Source organism: Mastigoproctus giganteus, chromosome 3 (assembly GCF_048544385.1).
Source record: "Mastigoproctus giganteus isolate SK-2022 chromosome 3, ASM4854438v1, whole genome shotgun sequence".
Lineage (NCBI taxonomy): Eukaryota > Metazoa > Arthropoda > Arachnida > Uropygi > Thelyphonidae > Mastigoproctus > Mastigoproctus giganteus.
In genome coordinates, this window is record NC_143577.1 from 66224905 (window position 1) to 66246235 (window position 21331).

The 21331-nt window shown below is 37.9% G+C and overlaps 1 protein-coding gene across 2 annotated transcripts in view; it reads left to right on the forward strand.

Annotated features, from left to right (window-relative positions):
* Positions 1 to 21331, forward strand: part of LOC150088054 (sodium channel and clathrin linker 1-like) — a 119243-nt gene that overhangs the window by 52728 nt on the left and 45184 nt on the right. For both annotated transcript variants that reach the window (XM_090370553.1, XM_090370551.1), the window contains exons 5-6: positions 2445 to 2516; positions 16410 to 16633. In XM_090370553.1, the coding sequence (XP_090226679.1) occupies positions 2445 to 2516; positions 16410 to 16633 (296 nt within the window). The remainder of the gene's footprint in view (positions 1 to 2444; positions 2517 to 16409; positions 16634 to 21331) is intronic.

Below are 21331 nucleotides of genomic sequence, written 5' to 3' on the forward strand. Positions count from 1 at the left end.
CTGTATATACAGCCAGGCCTCGCATAACACGAGTTCAATTAACGCGTTTTTCAGTTACCACTATTTGAAAAAAAAAATACCACTTTTCACTTTACACAATGCAAATTTCCAGTTAACGCGATCTTTTTTTTTTTTTTTATGCGATAGTTGAAAAAGATTTGAATCGCACGTTAAGCTTGGACGGGCAATAAACAAACTTTTGCCTGCTGCCTGCCTCAGTGTGTTCCATCGGAAGAAGACGTGTTACTTGTTTGTAAAATTTAAAAATTCAAATTTTTAAATGAGCCAGATGAAAATGTTACCGCGAAGGAGATAACGGCAAAAGAACTAGATAAAATCTTTCGTATTCCAGAGAAGCTCAAACCTTTTATTTGAGGTTCTCTGCGATATTTATTTCACCAGGGCCCAGAGAAGATTGTTGTCGGCTATCAGAAATTGATTGATGAGAAGAGAGAGTCAACACTGTTCAAATATTTCCGCAACAGTCATTTCTTCATTGTGTATTTTATGTCAGAGGTTACCAAACTTTCTCGGTTCATGGCACCCTTATTGTCTCGGTAATTTTTTCACAGCGCAGACCAAAAGAAATACCTAACAGTTCCGTTTATTAAGTAGTTAGGTCCAAACAACTTAATAAGAAATGTTGAAACTGCAAACTACCTCAAGCTAGTAGTTCACACGATGTCTGACAGATGTCGAGTATCGCTGTGTTTCCCTCGAAAATTTTAAATATTCTGCAGCCCACAGTTTGGGAACTGCTGTTTTATGCAATACACATTTAATTCCATAATTATTTTCATTATCTTTTACATTGTATACAGTTAAAAAGGTATTTTTAAAATTCTTTATGGACATTCCAGAAGGTCAAGGCCCAATTATAATTTTTCCTATTGATTATTATATTCGATTAATGCATTTCAGTTTTGCGCAGTGCGCTCGCGGGACGAATTAATTGCATTAATCGAGGCCAGCCTGTACTGCCATAAATTTTATCTACTTCTTAACTAAGTGAATACCTCTCCCCCCCCATGCTTTCTGTACATATTGCACACTATATTCAAATTCTGTATCCATTATATTTAGGTGACACCATGTCTCAGATATCCTTGCAACGTTTGCACTTAATGACAACCAGTAATTCAAATCACATTAAATTTATTTACTATCCTCTTAGCAATGGTGTACACACAAGTTTATATGCACCTGTTTTTACTCTTGGTAACCCTAATACAGCCCAAGTATTTGCTTGTTCCATGAGGAACCCCAGCAGGTTTTGAAATCCCTCACAACTTGCTTTCAGGTTGCTGCATGTTCGAGCAGACGCAGTGTAAGAAAGCTACAGCTTCTGTTAATCGATTCCCCTCTCAAAGTATAAATTTTCTGACTCACCTAACACTGCTTCAATAGTATCAGTAAATATACTTGCACCCCCTTCTATTTAAGGCGCCTCCGTAGCCAGGTGGGCAGGAGCAGCAGTGAGTAGCACACGCTTCTTGATTAGACCGGGGTTCGAGCCCGTGACCACCAAATACGGAGGATGCGGAAAGGTCAGGGAATGACTGCCGCATATCCCCGTGAGCAATGTGGCCTTAGTTGCTAATGTTCCTAAAAACCAAATAACAATAACAAAGGGTCTGTGCATATTAATAGCAGAGACTGTAAAAACAGTCTCTGCTATTAATATGCACAGACTACTCTGACAAAAATTCTACCCCATGAGCCTTGCATAGTCTCTCCAGGGTCATATTGATTAACAAGGCTGTCATCATATACTCCCTCCTATCGTGTCCTGACTTGTATCTTTTTCTCATTTGCCTCTACTTGTTAATTAAATCCTCAGATCTCCTACTCTTAATATCAGTAGTAACTATGCACAACTGCATCACCATTTATGCCTTTAAAAGGTGGTAGCTGCTTAAAATGTCATCAACTAACCCCTGTAAGTGTACCATGGTCATATTCTACCTGTCCTTTTTGCACAATATATTTCCCTTGACAATCAAGCTACCAACTATACCTACTTCCTGTGGAACCAGGGAGCTCTGTCTTGTAGAATGTCATTGTGTTGTATGATGCTAGTAATGAGTTCTAGCATTGGGCTGGGCAGTTGGGTGCTTTATGGATCCCTCTCTTTTAATCCTTCAGGGGCATCAACCCTTTTCTTTAAGCCCTCATATAAGAACATCAGAGTGCTGAATTTGCCTTAAAAATTTCCTTGACAATAGTCTCTCCCGCAGGACAAGCATACCCTGTTCTGCTTTGCAGGTAAATGCATGAGGGTAGGCTCTGACATTAAGATGGTCAGCTGATTACCTGATGGATCTTTTGATTTAATTCTTTCAAGGACAATGTTCCTTTTCTAAATTGCTTTCATGATCACTTCAAGCTATTTTTGTTCAAAATTTAATTGCACTAAAATTTTGTTGTAAAATCTTAATTTGCAGGTTGAAACTATCAAGAAAAAATATAATGACAAAATGCAGATGCTTATGGAAGAAATACAGACTTTAGAAATGGTATGCTAAATTTAATAATTTAATTTGCATTCATGTATTGTTTTCTTTTTAATGATATAAATTCACATACGAAATTTTTATAGTCTTTTTATATATATAAATTTTTATATATATATATATATATTCATTTAATTCGTGAACTGGTGCAAGATCTTCTCTTAATTGTCATCATCTGAATTTTCTCGAAATACTCTCTTGAACTTTACACACTTTCATCACCATCATACCCATGCATTAAATGCTTTTTGCAAGCCATTTTTCAAAAGACTGCAAAGTGCTTCCATTGTGGCTCTGTGGGCATCGTTGTCAGATGCAAAATGCTTGCCTTTCAGAGCTTTCTCCTGACTTGGAAATGGAGGAAACAGGAAACGGGGGTAAGTCTGGTGAATAAGAAGGGATGTGGCAGATATACTTGATAGGTGTTGAGACAGAACCTCAGTACCTATAGCAGTGATCACTGGCTGCACAATATTAGCCATATGGGGCCTGGTTAGCTTGATGGAGAAACCACTTCACACCAGAAAGTTCTTGACATTTCTCACGAATGGCACGGTCAAGTTTTGACTCTGAGAACCTCATAGTATGCTTCCTTATTCATGGTAGTTCCACAAGGCACAAAAATGTGTAACAAGAATTCCGTTTATGTCAAAGAACATAAGAACCATTTGTTTGTCAGTTGAGCGAAAAGCTCAATTTTTTAGATCTTGGTGAATCGGAATGCTTTCACTCATTCGACTGTTGTTTTGTCTCTAGATCATAGGGAGAATAAAATTGTGTGGAATCCAGTGGGCATTTTCAGACGGAAGATCTTTCACAATATTATGAGCACTACTATATGAAATAGACATTCTGACTGCTAATTCACGAAGTGCAATTCACCTGTCTTCAACCAAGGTTTCCTGGGCTTTTGCGATTTGCTCAGGAGTTGTTGAGGAGAAAGGCTGACCAGGTCTTGGGTCATCTGCAACAGACTCACGGCCTTCACTGAATCGTTTGTGCCATTTAAATATGGCCGTCCTATCAAAACACTCAATACCATGTGCTTCATTCATCGCTTTAACTGTTTCCGATGCATTTAAGCTCTGTCTAACACAATAATGAATCACATATCATTGTTCCATCTGTATGTTCAACATGATACTTGCTTCAAAATGATCATCATTGACACGGCCCTATAAAAACTCTTTTCACACAAACTAGCTCAACAAGTACTGGCATGTGCATGCAGAGTCTGCTCAGTAGCAATCAGAGAGAACACCTTTAGTGGTAGTTATGGGAAGTTCATGAGGTAAACAAAATCTTACACCAGTCCACAAATTAAATGAACACCCCTTGTAAGTTAATTGAGAAGATAAGAATAGAAAATGAGCTACAAAACAGGGATTGGAACTATGGAAAAATATGGGAAAATAAAAAGAAGTAAAGTAGAGTCCCGATTAACCAAGACTCATTTAACTGAGGTCCCACATTATCCGAGGTGAATTGTCGAAAAGTTTTATATACTTTGCCATCAAAGACAAGAGCATGTCAGTACAGAGCGGGAATTGACACCAGTTGACTGTTGAGCCATGTTGATCTTTTACATTTATTGATTTCTAATTTTAAACAGAAATACTCAAGTACTCAAGCATTTTAGCATTTGTAAAGGCACATGATGCAAGAAAGCAAGCTTATATAGCATCAGCCAAAAAAAAAAACCCTTCTCCTTTCGCCCATCCACTCACTCCAAATGTTTGTCTAGTTCTGTCTTGAATCTGTTTAAGCTATCAAATTCTACAATGACAGATGGAAGTTTGTTCCAGCATTCAAGGCTTTATACACCTCAATCAGATCACCTCGCAGGTGCCTAGTCTCCAGACGCTGTAATTTGCAAAACTTAAGCCTTTCTTCGTAAGATCAACCCTTTGTTCCATTCACTAATCTTGTTGCCCTTCTGTGTACTCGTTCCAGCAGTTCTACACCCTTCTTAAAATGAGGCCTCCAGACCTGTATACAGTACTCAAGGTGTGGCCTGACCATTGCCTTATACAAGGGGATAATCACCTCCTTATCCCTTCTAGAAAAATTCCTGTAAAGATTTAATGAAAAAAATATTTAAAAATTTTACTCTCTAATTTTCAAATTTTTTTAATTTTCATGTTTCATCTATGTTATATGGTTAGTGTAAGCACTATGAGCGGAAAACAGAAGCATGTTGTTGTGCCTTTAGATATGAAGCTGAATGTAATCAAATGCTTGGATCAAGGAGAAACAAAAAAAAAAAAAAAATGTGGCTAGTGACTTAGATGTTGGTGAAATGACTGTAGGGGACTGGAGGAGCAAGAGAGTGGAAATTGAAAAATGGTCCACAAAGAACATCTGTATGTGATGGTGAAAATAATTTGAATAGAAAAACGATGAAAAAGGAGAATTTGAACAAACTTCTGAAGCTTTTTTTTTTTAATGCAAGTATTGGTTGGTGGATCGTTGGAAAAAAAGGTTTGGAGTTAGAAATCTGAACATCACTGGGGTAAAATTATCAGCTAGTACTGTATGGAAGAAATAGCAACACTTTTTTTTTTTTTTAATGAAAATCCCAAACACGAAAGGTATCAGAACCTATAGTACTTAGTACCGTGCATGAGTTGAAGGAGATGGGGAGGGAGGTGTGCCGGAAACTTTGCTCTGGTGACTAAACATGGGTTCTACCACCTAATGTTAAATATTAGTACATATTTTTTTATTATTAGTGTTATTTCATATTAGTATTAGTAGTGGTACTGGTTAGTATTAGAACTAGTAGTACTGTGCATGGGTTGAGGGAGGGAATGCCGGTCCAGAAAGCTACATCTTGGTTGCTAACAAGGGTTCAGGTGATTTGAACATCCACATGAATTCAGAGAAACATAAGAAGAACATTAGATTCAAAAAATGTTGCAGCAAAGTAACGGACTTTTTAGTAAACGCCCCTAAAAGGCTTGATGCAAGAGTTTGTTGCTGAAGGAACCCTTGCCTTTCATACAGCGACACATCACCACAATATAAATCGATGTCTTGTACAGCAGAATTATTAAAGTCTATATGCTCTGATTCAGATATTGCTAGGAGGTTATCTTGTGCAAAAACAAAGACTGAAGCCCTAATTAATTCTGTCTTAGCAGTCCATTCAGTTTGAGAAGTTCTTAAGTCCCTGCAGAATGTACAGTTTTTTTTTGGAGTTTCCACTGATGCCACTAATCATGGATTTCTGAAAATTTTCCCTATTCTTGTGCATCATTTTGACTGGATAGATGATGGCTCAAAGGTTAAGCTAATAGAATTAAATAGCAAGGCAAATGAGACCACAGCTACTATTTCTGGCTATGTTTATGAGACCTTGTGTAAAAGGGGCTTGGATAAGAAAAATATTGCATTTGGTGGAGATAATTGTAACACCATGTTTGGAAGAGTGCAGAGATACAATGGGAATAATGTCTTTTCAGATTTACAATGATTATTTGGTCGATCACTAATAGGAGTGGGCTGCTCTGCCCACATTCTGCATAACTGTATCCAGCATGGAGCAGATGCAATTGATGTAGATATTGACTCCATTGTTCTTAAGATTTTTTATTATTTCAGTGTCTACACTGTATGTGTTGTAAACCTAAAAAAATTATGCGAATTTACAAAGGTTACCTATAAAAAACTTCTGTATCATAGCAAAACACGCTGGCTTTCTCTATTATCTGCAGTTGAAAGGATTATAAGTATTTATCCAACTCTAGGGTCTTTCTTTTTGTCTCAAGAAATCCCCCCCCCCCAAGGTTTTAAACTTTTCTTTGAAGATGAGTTTAGTGAAACTTCTCTTGTTCATTGCCGAACTGTAATGTCAGTCTTCAATTCACATATAATGGGCATTGAAAGGAATAACAATTCTTTGATAGAAGTTATTGAAGCTCTTGCTTCCGTAAGGGATATTCTGTCAGAAAGGAGTAAATGTTAGTTAAATTCCCTCAAAGTGAAAGTAATGTTGGAGAAGAGGCAAGAAGGATATACAGAGAAATGTGGAGTTTTCACAAGAAATATGCAGAACTTATATTCATCATGCACTGAATATTTGGTTGAAACCACTGGAAGAAGTTTCTTCATTCAGGTGGATGTCTTTAGGAGAGCCACTTGAATGGGATAGTGTGGTTTCAACAATTAAGTACCTTCATACAAAAGGAGTGTGTCTGGATGATGTGAAGTGCTTTGATCAGTTTTGTAATTTAAAAAAAAAATTCGTAGTGGAAATTAAGGATACTGATGTTTCTGTTCCTTGTAATGTAAGATGGGCTAATTATTTTATCCACTGTAAGAATGAAGAGTTTTTTACAGAGCTGTTAATAATTGCTCATTTTTTTCTTTTCCATACCACCACATAATGCATTTATCGAAAGACTGTTTTCAATTATGGAGATGCAGTGGTCTACGGGTAGAAATTCATTTCCTGTGGATTCAATTAAGGGACTAATGCTTACAAAATTCAGTTTTGGTAACATGCTGTGTAAAGATTTTCATTCATATTTATCAAAAAACAGATTTACAGAGAAAAATTTCGTCAGTGGAAAAATATAAAAGAAATGTAGAGAACAGCAAATAAATTACGCCGAGGGAAAAAAATTATTTTTTTCATTCATACCATAATTAAATTTTTTGTGTATCATTTTTAACGAATTAAGCAATCTGTATAAGAATGGTAAGTGTGAATTCTGTTAATTTAAGGATTTGAGCTATTCAATTAAAATATTTAACATGTTATTACTTTGCCAGTGACTGTGTTATTATCCTATTATCATAATAAACAGTTATTAAAGGCTTAGGCATTTTTGAAAAGACTGTAAGAGAATGTAAGCTGTGTTTTGTTAAAATGGTAAAATAGGGAATGGCATCCTCAAAAGTCTGGATTTTTCTGCCCAAATGTCCTTATTTTTAAGGTTAGAGAGGTGGCAGCCCTACATATAGCCATGCTTACACCTCTGCAAAACAGGATACTAATGAGTGTGTGTATACTATTTCAATGCAGTATTTATAGAGATGACTGATGCAAGACCTTGCAATTACTGTCTGATGCAATACAAGGGTTATCTGATGCAATACCTTTGCTTTGCAACAAACAAAATGACTATAATCAAGCAATGTCTTGTATGTTTTGCTACGAATGTTACTTTTTTTAAGATGATGCAGTTCCCCCCCCCCACTGTACATTCATACATGAGGAGTTATTCAAGGAAGGGAATGCTAGAAGTTTATCAAACTCTAACATTGGAGCTAAGTGATTTTGTAATAACTGAGAGCGTAGTGGAGGAGAAATTGTTGAAGTTAAACATAAGGAAGGCAGCTGGGGTGGATGGGATCCAGTTATATTAAAGGAGGCAGCAAAGGAAGTAAGCAAACCCTTAGCCATAATTACAAAGGCTTCCTTGGACTCAGAGGAGGTCCCCATGGACTGGAGATGTGCAAATGTGTCCCCAATTCACAAAGGGGGGATTTAAGGGTGACACAAGTAATTACAGACCTGTTAGTCTAACTTCTGTTCCATGGAAAATAATGCTCTCACTGGTTAAGAAAGCAATGCAGGATCATCTAGACAAGACTGCAGTTATAGTTCACACACAGCATGGGTTTGTTAAGTGGAAGTCTTGTCTGACAAATGTGATTGGATACTATGATGTGGTCACAAAGAAACTGGATGCAAAGAATAATTTTGATATCATATACTTGGATTTTATGAAAGCTTTTGATACTGTGGCACATGGCAGACTTCTGTACAAATTGGAGCAGTATGGCATTAAGGGCAAGTTGCTACAATGGATAAAAGGATGGTTGAGTGGGAGAAGACAGAGAGTGGTTATCAATGGACACTGCTCTTCATGGACTAATGTTATTAGTGGAGTCCCCCAGTGTTTGGCGTTGGCCCCATTGTTGTTGTTTTCGGTATTTATCAATGAAATTGATGAAGGTATATCAGGGTTCATGTCTAAGGTTGGCAGGGTTGTTAATGGCAGTAATTCAGTACAGTACTGCAACAGGAAAAGTTAGCCAGATGGGCTGAGAGGTGGCAACTGAAGTTTAACATTGACAAGTGTAAAATACTGCATATGGGTAGCAGTAACCCCAGATTGACGTATCAACTGGGTGGTAGTACACTTGGGTAGTGGAGAATGAAAAGGACCTGGGAGTAATTGTGCAGTCAGATATGAAGTTTTCTGAGCAGTGCAAAAAAAGGCTGCAAGAGTAGCTCATGGCGTCTTGTCAATGATCTACAGGAATTTTAATAGCAGGGATAAGGGGGTGATTGGCCCTTTGAATAAAGCAGTGGTCAGGCTACACCTTGAGTACTACATACAAGTCTGGAGGCCTCATTTTAGGAAAGATGTAGAGCTGCTGGAACGAGTACAGAGAAGGGCAAGGGATTGGTGAGTGGAACAAAGAGTTGGTGTTAACCAAGAAAGGCTTAAGTTCTACAAATTGCAGCTTCTGGAGACTAGGCACCTGTGAGGTGATATAATTGAGGTGTATAAGGCTTTGAATGGATTGAGCAAGCTCATTGCTAAAGGGATTCTCCCTCTTGCTCAGATTACTCACCTGAGGGGACATAAATTCAAATTGAGGAAAGACAGTTGTAGAATAGATGTGCAGAAATTTGCCTTTAGCCAGTAGGTGGTTGATAGTTGGAACAAAGTTCCATCTGTTTTAGTGGAGATCAGCAACTTAAATAAGTTCAAGGTAGAACTAGACAAACATTTGGATTGAATGGATGGGTGAAATGGGAAGGGGTTTTTTTTTTTTTTTTTGTTTGGCTGGTGCTGTATTAGCTTGCTTTCTTGTGTCATATGCCTCTACTATTGCTATAGTTTTATAGGTAATATAGTGTTTCACTTGCTGAGTATTAATCCTTTAGATATTGCGTTGTCAATTCCAAGTTCATTTTTATCTTTCTTTTCAGTATTTAGCATTTTTTCTTTTTTAATTACTATTATTATTTAATTATAATATAATTATGCATTGTATAGATTGTAATTCTGTTGTTTATAATTGCCTTTACTTTGTTTAGGCATTTTATGTCTTTCACTTTGTTTTAACAAGTTTTCTTTGGTTTTTTGTTGTTGCCACTGTTAAGATGCTCACATCTGGTGAGTATGGGCTTGGCACACCGAGGGTCCTGAGCTGCATATCATCATTCTTCTCTTTCTTAGTGATTCCTTTCTACGTCTCTCTCGCTCGCTCTCTCTCTCTCTCTCTCTCTCTCTCTCTCTCTCTCTCTCTCTCTCTCTCTCTCTCTCTCTCTCTCTCTCTCTCTCTCTCTCTCAGGGTAATAGAGAAATTTTTTTTTTTTTGCCAGTGCAGCATAAGTCTCAGGCTTCCTTGCACCATATGGCTAATTAGCATTAGCATTAGTAGAGGCATTTGATGCAAGAAAGCAAGCTTATGCAGCATCAGCCAAAAAAAAAAAACCACTTCCACTTCACCCCTCTGTTCGTTCAAAATACCTGTCCAGCTGAGCCTTAAACTTATTTAGGCTATCAACTTCCACGACAAGGGATGGAAGTCTGTTCCACCAACCAACCACCCGCTGGCTAAAGGCAAATTTCCGCACGTCTATCCTACATCTGTCTTTCCTCAATTTGAATTTATGCCCTCTCAGGTGATTATTCTGAGCAAGAGGAAGAGTCCCATCAGCATTGAGCATGCTCAAACCATTCAAAGCCTTATACACCTCTATCAGATCACCTCGCTGGTGCCTAGTCTCCAGACACTGTAATTTGCAAAACTTAAGCCTTTCTTCATAAGAGCACCCCTTTGTTCCATTCACTAATCTTGTTGCCCTTCTCTGTACTCGTTCCAGCAGCTCTACATCCTTCTTGAAATGAGGCCTCCAGACCTGTATACAGTACTCTAGGTGTGGACTGACCATTGCCTTATACAAGGGAATAATCACCTCCTTATCCCTGCTAGAAAAATTCCTATATATCATTGACAATACACCATGAGCTACTCTTGCAGCAAGTCTGCACTGCTCACCACCCCCAGGTCCCTTTCATTCTCTACTACTGTCAGTGTAGTACCACAGAGTTGATACGTTGCTCTGTGGTTGCTGTTTCCCATGTGTAGTACTTACATTTGTCAATGTTAAACTTCATCTGCTCAACCTTTCCAGATCCTGTTGCAGCAGCATAGTGTCAGTAGTGTCCTTGACAACCCTGCCTACCTTTGTATCGTCTGCAAACTTCGACATTAAGCTTGATATACCTCATTAATATCATTTATGAATACAGAAAACAAAATGGACCCAACACTGAGCCCTGAGGGACTCCACTAATAAGATTAGTCCACGACGAGCAGTGTCCATTGATTACCACTCTCTGTCTTCTCCCCCTCAGCCACCCCTTTATCCACAGCAGCAATTTGCCTCCAATGCCACACTGCTCCAATTTGTGCAGCAGTCTTCCATGTGCAACAGTATCAAAAGTCTTTCTAAGATCCAAGTATATAATATCAAAGTTATTCCTTGCATCCAGTTCCTTTGTGACTGCATCATAGTATCCAATCAGATTGGTCAGGCATGACTTCCCCTTAACAAAACCATGCTGTGTCCGAGCTATAGCTGAAGTCTTGTCTAAATGATCCTGCAGTGCTTCTTTAACTAGTGCCTCCATTAATTTTCCTGGAACATAAGTTAAACTCACAGGTCTATAATTACTTGTGTCAACCTTTGATCCTCCTTTGTGAATTGGGGTGACATTTGCACATCTCCAGTCTGTGGATACCTCCCCTGAGTCCAAGGAAGCTCTCATAATTATGGCTAAGGGTTTGCTTACTTCCTTTGCTGCCTCCTTTAATATAACTGGATAGATCCAATCCACCCCGGGTGCCTTTCTTGTGTTTATCTTTAACAATTTCTCCTCCACTGTACTCTCAGTTATTACAAGATTCTCTAGCTTTCTGCTAGAGTTGAATACACCTCTGGCTTTCCCCTCGCTAAATAACTCCTCATGTGTGAATGTCGATGCAAAATATTCATTTAGTTTGTTAGCTACCTGAGCAGGATCATCAACAGTTGACCCATCGATATCAAGTGGACCAATCTGATTCATCCCCTTCCTTCTAGAGTTTACATAAGTAAAGAACTCTTTGCTGTTTTTCTTTACATCCCTTGCCAAAGATTTCTCGTAATCTGCCTTTGCCTGCCTAACCTACTTTGTAACTTGGTTACAGATCAACTTGTATCTATCATAGGCTTCTGTGTCATGTATTAATTTGTATGTATCCCATGCATGTTTCTTCTCTGCCATATGCCTCATCAGTTCATCTGACATCCATTTAGGCCTAAACCTTGAACAATATTTCTTAGTTGGTATGGTAAAGCCTAGTAGCTTCCAAGATAAGTTCTTTGAATGCTTCCCATTTTGCATTTGCTGTTGGTAATATCATCAGTTGGTCCCACTGTATAGAATTTAAATACTGTCTCGGTCCATCATAGTCGCCTTTACGAAAGCAATAACCCTTCCCTTTACCCCTAATGGTAGTTACCTCTTTGAGTAAATCCCACTTCAGCACACTGTGATCACTGCCACCTAGTGGTTCATTTATCTGCAGATTCTTAATGCATGAAGAATCACTGCTGATAATCAAATCAAGAGTATTCCTCCCTCTAGTTGCCTCCCGAACATGCTGATGTAGAAAACAATCATCCAATAAATCCACAAAAGCCTTGCTAGTGTGTGAGTTAACAGCCCCCAAATTCCAGTCAGTATCTGGGAAATTAAAATCTCCCATTATAAGACTCTCTGATTTACTGGCCCACTCTATTTCCCTGTAGTTTCTTATTATACTCATCAGAGTCATTAGGCCTATAGCACACTCCTACTCTCAGTTTTGATCTCCCAATGCTTATGTCACACCAAACTGACTCGACACTGCACTGTCCAGCAATGTCGACTGGCTTCACTTCCTTGGATTTTATGTATTTCTTAACTAATAGCATAACCCCTCCTCCCTTCCTATCCAGTCTATCCTTTCTGTAGACGTTGTACTCCCCAAATTCCAGTTCTGCATTCCTTATATCTGTGTGACACCACGTCTCTGATATCCCAATAATATCTGCCTTTGATGTTTTGAGCAATACCTCAAATTCATCAAATTTATTTACTAAACTCCTAGCATTGGTGTACACGCAAGTATACATGCACCTATTTCTATTCTTAGCTACCCTAACACAACCCATGTGTTTACTTGTACCGCAATGACTCCCAGCAGTCTCTGAAATATCCTGAATCTTGTTTTTCAGGCTTCTGCTCATTCCAATAGAAGCAGTGCAAGAATCTCTTTCACCTCTGCCAGTGGCTACTGTTAATCTATTCGTCTTTGTCTCCCCCCAAGCTAGCAGTTTTCCGACCCACCTAACACTGCCTCGATAGCATCAGCAAATATTCTTGCACCCTTTCTATTTAAGTGTATTCCATCCCTGTAGAAGCAATCTCTCCCGTTAACAAGTACAGTCCAGGCTGAAAAAAATTCTACCCCTTGAGCCTTGCACAATCTTTCCAGGGCCGAATTGATCGACAAGGCTCTCATCATATACTCCCTCCTATCGTGTCTGGGCAGAATTGCAGACACTTTCAAATTCAACCCTATTTCATGGCTTTTTTTCAACAGTGACCTGTACTTGTTAAGCAATTCTGCTGGTCTCCTACTCTTGATATCATTAGTGCCAACGTGTACAACTATATCACCTTTTGTGCCCTTAAAAGATGATATCTGCTCTGCAACGTCAGCTAATAATAATAATGATGTAGCTTTTCCCTTTCTGAGTATTACTACGTTAGATATTACTTATTTTCTTCCCAATTAATTCTTATCTTTCTGCATTTTCAAAAATTTGCATTTTTTTTTATATTCTGTCTCAAGGGGTTTCCCATTGAATTATTATTTAATTTGCTTTTCTTTTTCTTTGATTGGCCTTTCAGTACAATGCCAAAATATAGGAATAATAATCTGTAATATCCATATTACAGGGTGTCTCAAAAATATTGGTACAAACGTTTAGGGGAGGTAGGTAACATCTAAAGGAATGTGAATCGCATAGGAACCCATAACCGGAAACGTCACGGGAAAGTAGTAGCAGAGGCACAAGAAGCAGAAATGACCCAAGACAGTAATTAGTGGCAAACATTTATTTGACATAATATTAACAATGGAGTACGAGATGGATGCATTTCATGATGTTACAACAGATGCTCGAAGGTTCCACCATGAGACGCGATGCATGCGTGACACCGACACAGCATGGATTGGCGGACACGGTCGAACACACTTGGGGTTTCTTTGACAGTAGCAGCAGTGCAGACGAGTCTCGCCACAAGATCCATTTCTGTCTCCACAGGCGATTCATACATGATAGATTTGAGGGCCCCCCCACAGAAAGAAATCAAGGCTCGATAAATCAGGTGAGCGTGGGGCCAAGTAACGGGTCCACCACGGCCAATCCATCGATGCCCGAAACGACTGTTCAAACGGTCACGAACACACCTTCCATAATGGGCAGGCACCCTGTCATGTTGAAACCAAATGTTGCGTCTCACATTTGCTGGAACATCGTCAAGTAACCCTGGTAGAACTTGTTCAAGAAAGATCTGATATTTAGCGGAGTTCATGCGGGATGGTAACAGATATGGGCCGACTAAGCAGTCACCGACCATACCTGCCCACACATTTATCGCGAAGCGATGTTGTGCGGCATGGAGGCGCACACCGTGTGGGTTGTCGTTAGCCCACACATGAGCATTGTACTGATTGAATAAGCCTTCCCGAGTGAAATAAACCTGATCCGTGAACAAAACATAGTCCGGAAAATTCGTCTTGAACACTTTCTTGGAGAAACCAGTGCGCAAAAGCCACACGTGCAGAATGATCTTGGGGGAGCAGTAACTGAACCCTTCGGAGATGAAAGGGGGTGTAAGGAATCTTCATGCCAGACACGCTGTACACTGCAATGAGACATTCCTAAGGCAGAGGCAACGGTACGTGTGCTGGTAGTAGGATTATTCTGGACGGCATTCAACACACTTTCTTCCATGGCGGGAGTTCGCGTCGAACGTGGTCTGCCCGACTACTCCTGTTACCTCTAAATGACCCATAATTGCACAAATTTTGATGCACACGCGCAAACAAACAGTAGTCTGGTACATGTCTGTCTGGGAAGCATTCTCCATAAATTCGTTGAGTGGCTCGTCCATTACCCTCTGCTAATCCATATACTAGGTGCATGTCTGCTAGCTCACAGTTCGTATATCGATGCATGCTCTTCATGCGGCGACTACTGCTTGAATGAGTAAACCAGAAATTTTCCCTCTCGCGAACTGATGAACAGCGCCGTCTACCGACTTACGGTGACGTTTCCGGTTATGGGTTCCTATGTGATTCACAGTCCTTTAGACGTCACCTACCTCCCCTAAACGTTTATACCAATATTTTTGAGACACCCTGTATAATAATGTGGCTATTACAGCTTATTATTCTTATATTTTGGCATTATGTTATTTCTAGCAATACTCTTTTATATTTTAGGCAAAGCTTTTCATATTATTTGCATATCAGAGTTATTATTATTGGTTTTTCTCTCTCTCTCTCTCTCTCTCTCTCTCTCTCTCTCTCTCTTTCTCAATATAATTCTATCATTTATTAGGTATATTTTCCTCTTATTCTCATTTAGTTTTATTTAATTGATTCTTTGCATATTCGATAATAGCCTTATTGAAATACCAGTACCCCATCTCATGGGTCGAGCATTTACACTCCCGGTATATCTGAGTACTATTGCTATATGGGTTTATCTTCTCTTTATGTCTGTTGTCATATTCTCTATTTTTATGCCCCATGAATTATAAGAGTATTTGAGGATTAGGGTACTATTTCTATTCTGTTTCTTCCCTCACCTTGCTTCTTTGGTCTTAGCCTATTTCTTTACCCACAGTTTGCTCCCCACCACTCCCATCTTATGTGTATAATTGGTATATATTTATTCAGTCTGCTATCTGTTGGGCTGGATGTTATTCTGCCAGTATGTCTCTAAATTTTGATAAATTTTTACTTTTATCACATTATTATTTCATCTTTTTAACTCTGGCCTTTTGTAATATTAATTGTTCTTTCAGTTACTGGCAAACGACAATCAGAAACAAATAGTTATCACTGATTATTATTTGAATATATTGAATGGTTCTAGACCTTGATAATATACCATTCAGTGTATCCTGATATGATAATTAACTATAATAATTTTAATTTATTTATTATTTTTTTTTTTTTTTAGGCTTCTCTTTTGTTTATAGTTCAGGGCACATATCTTTCCATGTAGTAATAACTATCCTGTTTTCCAATTTTTTAACGTATAGCTTAAATTTTTTATATTCTGCATTCTCTAATATCCCAGTCTGATGTAATATTTAATCATTTATTCAATGACATTAATCAGTTCTGTTAAGTTTAAATTTACTTTGCATTTTTTCATTTATATACCTTTTCTCCATTTTCTGAACTGTTGGTTCAACATTAGTTTCAATTACGCACATGCACATACACACACACACGCGCACACATTAAAATCCTTTTATAATGAAAACCATTTAAATGAAAATATTTCCAGTTTAAGGTGGGCATTATTATTTGTGCTTTGTTAATCTTGTTTGAAAAATTAGTTCTGGTGAAAAATTCAGTACAATAAATTATTTCCAAATTCCATTTACATGTGAAGTGTATTGGTTTACAAAGAAAGAAAAATGATATGTAAAAATCATGAAATGGTTAGCACAGGAATGATTAAATACTATTAGGATAGAAATTTAATATCAGTGATGATGCATATCGCAAGATCACTTTTAATTTCAACAGGAGGCTAATGAGAAGCAAACTCAAGTAGAAAGAGCAATGAGAGAAAAAAGAGCAGCTGAATCAGAGTTGGAGAGACTTTATAAGGATGGCCTAAATGGTTGTGCCCATTCAAGTCCAGTGTTTGAAGACCTGTCAAAAAGGTTAACACAAGCTGAACGTGCTCGTGATGAAGCTCAGCTCCAAGTTCACTCCCTGGAAGCAGAACTGAAAAGATCACAAATTAGGTAATAAGACATTATATGTAATTTTTGTACTTTTTTATTAATCATGTACAAGTAAATAACTCACTCTGTTTCAGTCACAAAGATGGTATTTAAATAACTAAATATATACCTTTATTTTATACATGAATTTAGTAAATGCCAGTTCAACCCCATTATAGCTACAAACCAGGGCTCACATTAGAAAAAAAAAAAAAAAAAAGATGGAATATTGATAAAGACAAGATAAACTAAAATTACACTAATATGAGTAAAAGTAATCCGGATTTCAGTTAGTCTCAAATCATACCGAGTCCACAGTGAAGAGTTCTTGTAAGTGGGGGGGGGGGGGGCTGCCTGATAATTCAGCATGCACCAAGTCCATAACAAAAAAGCTCCAGTGATTCATTGTTCCTTCTCCATAGTGATGGGAACTAGACACATCCCCTTCAAGGAACTCAGGATTAGGGCTCATATTGGGCAAATCACCCTTGGATGAGTGCCAGCACATCCACAGCCCTGATTGGTGAAAATTATGGCCTAGCATAAATGGAATGTTAACTTTCAAATGGGATTGATGGTGAGACTGCTTGGGAGAATGTTTTTTCTGTACCTTTTGTCAAAGGCAAATTTATGAACGTCACCATCTAACAGCCATATGAATTCTAACATTTGTGTGGGCAAAAACCTATCCAATAGTCTCAGCTTGTTGGAGTTAGGCACCACGACTAGATTGGATAAGACTTGGGTCAGGGATTTTTCAGCCACAATGGTTCCAGAAGTTGGATTTGGAATTGATACTCGTCGCCACCTTTATAAAAAATGAGTCTCCTCTCATGAATGGCTGACAGAAGGCATTTGGTGCTAAGGGCCTCTGCCATTGTGGTGTTCATTAGTGCAGATGATAACCGAAATTACCAAGTTGCAATTTCAGCAGCCAATATTCTCTGATGTAAATGCACTTAAGATGGGATGGAGCTGTGCATGTTCAGACCTCTGTGGCATATAGAAGATTAGTAAACATGAGTGATAATGTATCTGCAACCAACAGAGTATTCCAGCAAAATAAATATTTGCTGAAGCTAAATCGGTATGCTGTTTGACAGTATAGATAGCAGACCTTTTATAGTTTTTTAGTAGATCCTTTTCTGTTGGAGTTTCTATTAACAATGAAAAATTAAATTTTTATATTTATGACTTAATTTACTAATTTATCGTTTAATAATCTTTCAGTCAATAGCTGTCTTAAACTAATATTGATTTCTAAGAATTAACATGTTATATGAATGATAATTTAATTCAGTAAGTCTTCATTGAGCACTCCTATACGAACTGAGCAAATAAAATGCTGTACTCGGCATTTTATTTGCTCGTCTAATTTTCCCATACAAAATAATGTACTCTATAAAACGTGCACATAGTTCTAAAAAAATCAAAAAAAAAAAAAAAAAAATTCAAATTTAGCTAATTTAGATAAAGAAAAAATTTGAGCTTCCATTAATCAAAAATCAGTATTTTATAATCTGTGTAATGCCTTAATAGTCTCAGTTAAAAACATAACCTGTGATATGTTTTTAACAGGAAAACTATAACCTGCGTTAGGGTAACTAAGAGCAAGAACAGGTGCATGTATACTTGCATGTGCACCAATGCTAAAAGCATAGTAAATGAATTTGAGGTGCTAGTCATGTCATCAAATATAGACATTGTGGGGATATTAGAGATGTGATGTTACTCAGATATAAGGGATTCAGAATTTGAACATGTGAGGTACGATTTATACAGAAAGGACAGAAGGGTTATACAATTTGTTAAGAAGCACATAAAATCTAAGGCAGTGCAGCCAGCTAAATGCAATTTTGAGTCTGGTGTGATATAAGCACTGGAAAAACAAAAATGAGAGTAGAAGTGTGTTATAGACCAAATGACACTCATTTGATGATGAGTACAACTGTCAGAGAAATAGAGTTGGCCAGTAAATCAATGTCTTGTAATAGGAGATTTTAAATTTTCAGATATTAACTGGAACTCTTGTGGGTTGGTCATTTACAATCTAGCAAGACTGTTGTGGATATATTGGATGACTGTTTACTGTAGTAGTACATTAAAGAGGCAACAAGAGAGAGAACTTCTGATTACACTGAACAACAAATTTTGGGTCATAGCTTTGTTACGGGCATGAAAGTAAGTTTACTTTATAGATTTTGTAGTGCTAAACATGGAAATAGTGCTTAAAATGGCAGATTGGCACTTTTCGAAAAAAATAGTTTTTTATATTTATATGGAGTATTTTTTATTTATATGGCAGTAAGGTATAGCTATGAACATATCTGTATCAAACACAGGACCTTTCTGCCTTTTGCTTGTATTCAGCTTTGGGAGCATCCCTTTTTACCATCCAACAATAATATCGGCTAATGTAGTGGCACTCCATTTGCTTTTGTATCTTTGTTCCATCGCTGCAATGTCTTGATGGAAGTGCTCACCATGTTCAGTGCTGATGGCACCACAGTTTGGCAAGAAGAAATCCAGATATGAGTGCAGGAAATGCATCTTCAATGTCATGTTGCATTCTAGTTTTTCATAAAAAGTAATGAGATCTTCCACAAGCTACATGTAGTTGCCGGATTTAACATTTTCTAGAAAACCAGTCGAAACATTTCGAAAGACTTTCCACACTGAGTTCTCACTATCGCTGAGGACACATTTAAAATGTTCGTCTTTGAAAAGTTGCCTTATTTGTGGGCCAGTGAAAATGCCTGCCTTAATCTTCTCTGTACTAAGTCTTGGGAATTTCTCTTGCAGATATGTGAACGCAGAACCGTTCACTTGCAAAGCCTTCACAAAATTTTTAATGAGCTCCAGTTTGATATGGAGTGGTGGAAGCAAAACTTTCTATCTGGATCTACCAGAGGTTCAAATCCTACGTTCCTCATTCCAGGTGTCAATGATTTTCATTGAGGCTAACTCCTCTTCTTATAGTGCATATCCTTAGCAAACTATCCCACTCACAGAGAAAGCAACAGTACTTAGTGTAACCCTTTTGTAGTCCTAATAAAATGGCAATTACTTTTAAATCACCACATTTTTGCCACATATTTCTGATACACCTATGAGAATGTTCTCTGTGTGTGTGTGTGTGTGCGCGCACGCGCGCGCGCATGTTTCTTTTTTGTGGACAGCATACACAAGAGGTATTGAAGGCAGCATATTTCCATTGTGTAATAACAGTCTTAAGGCTAACCTTATAAATGTCTATAAATAGTCACCATTCTTCGAGAATGTGTCTCATGTTCATTTTTGCCATTAGACTATCAACATCCTTACAAACAGTGAGTTTGCTTTCTGTTCTATAGAATTTATCATAGTCTGTTTAGAGTACGAAATGTTGTAGCCTTGAGGCCAAAAGCTCTGCCTTATTCTTTAGCAGTTCGAGATCCCTGATGAGGTCATTAAGCTCACTTTTTGTGATCTTATGTGGTTCTGAAGGTTTGGACAAAATGATGGATCCCTTGACTTAGACGGCTGCTGTACTTCTTTGTGTATATCGAGTTAATGTTCAACCATATTTTCATCATCAGAGTGTACAGAAAAATGGTTGGGTGTTCAGGAATAGGTCATACTTCACCATGAGGCACAGGACGAATTGGAGATGGTATATTTGGGTACATCACTGTCTACTTTTTCTTCATTGTCATCCCTTTTCTAATAGGAGTCACCCTACAGAAGTAACAGTCTGTGACATGATTTGTTGGCTCCCTCCATATCATGGGCACTGCAAAAGGCATAAAACGCCCCTTTCAATTCGTCCACGTGTTGAGTGTTGATGAACAGATAGTGCAGCATATGTTTGGTGCCCAGTTCTTGTCCAGGTCACCTACTTTACACCCAAAGTACAAGAAGTGGGCCTTTTTTATGGCTCGAGTTAAGGGACACTTTCTTCAAGCGAACATGACTTCTCCACATACGTAGCAAAAGTCATCCAGACTGTTCACACAATTACAGGGCATATTAATCTTACACAGCACAAATACTGCACAAAAAGTAGGAATCTCACAGGAATCTCACATTTTAACAAATCATCCAGTACCTAGCCGTATTTGAGGATTACTGCAACAGAGTTGAAGATGCATTTGAAGTGACAACAACTTATCACGTGAAGCAAGGTGACATTTGCTGATCTCGTGATAAGAGCATGGTGGTTCTAAAACTGTGGTGTTGCCATGCGTTTTGCCAAGAGCCATTAGTTGATAATATAGAGTAACTAGCTAATATGAGACCTCAACTGTAATTTGAAAACAAGAGCCAATCAACAAATGTTAATGCAATTTTCATGTTCAACAGCATAAAATTAGTCAAGATTGGGTATTTTCTTTTTCATAACATTTTACATGTTGACCAGTGTTATCAGCAGTGATTATTCGTGTATTAAGTAGCAGATAAAAGAACCATTAGGAGCCATTTTGATATGGGATTTACTTAAAGATATAACTAACAACAAGGGAAAGGGTTTTTACTTTCGTAAAGGAGACTACAGTGGTCTCAGTCAGTTTTTAAATTCTATACAGTGGGACCAACAACAAATTGTAAATGGAAAGCATTCAGAGAAATAACCATAGAAGTTACTTTGCTTTTCATACTAACTGAGAAATACAGTTCAAGAATTAGGATTAAATCAGAGGTGTATTGTTAAAAAAAATAGTACCAGAACGCTCATTCTCC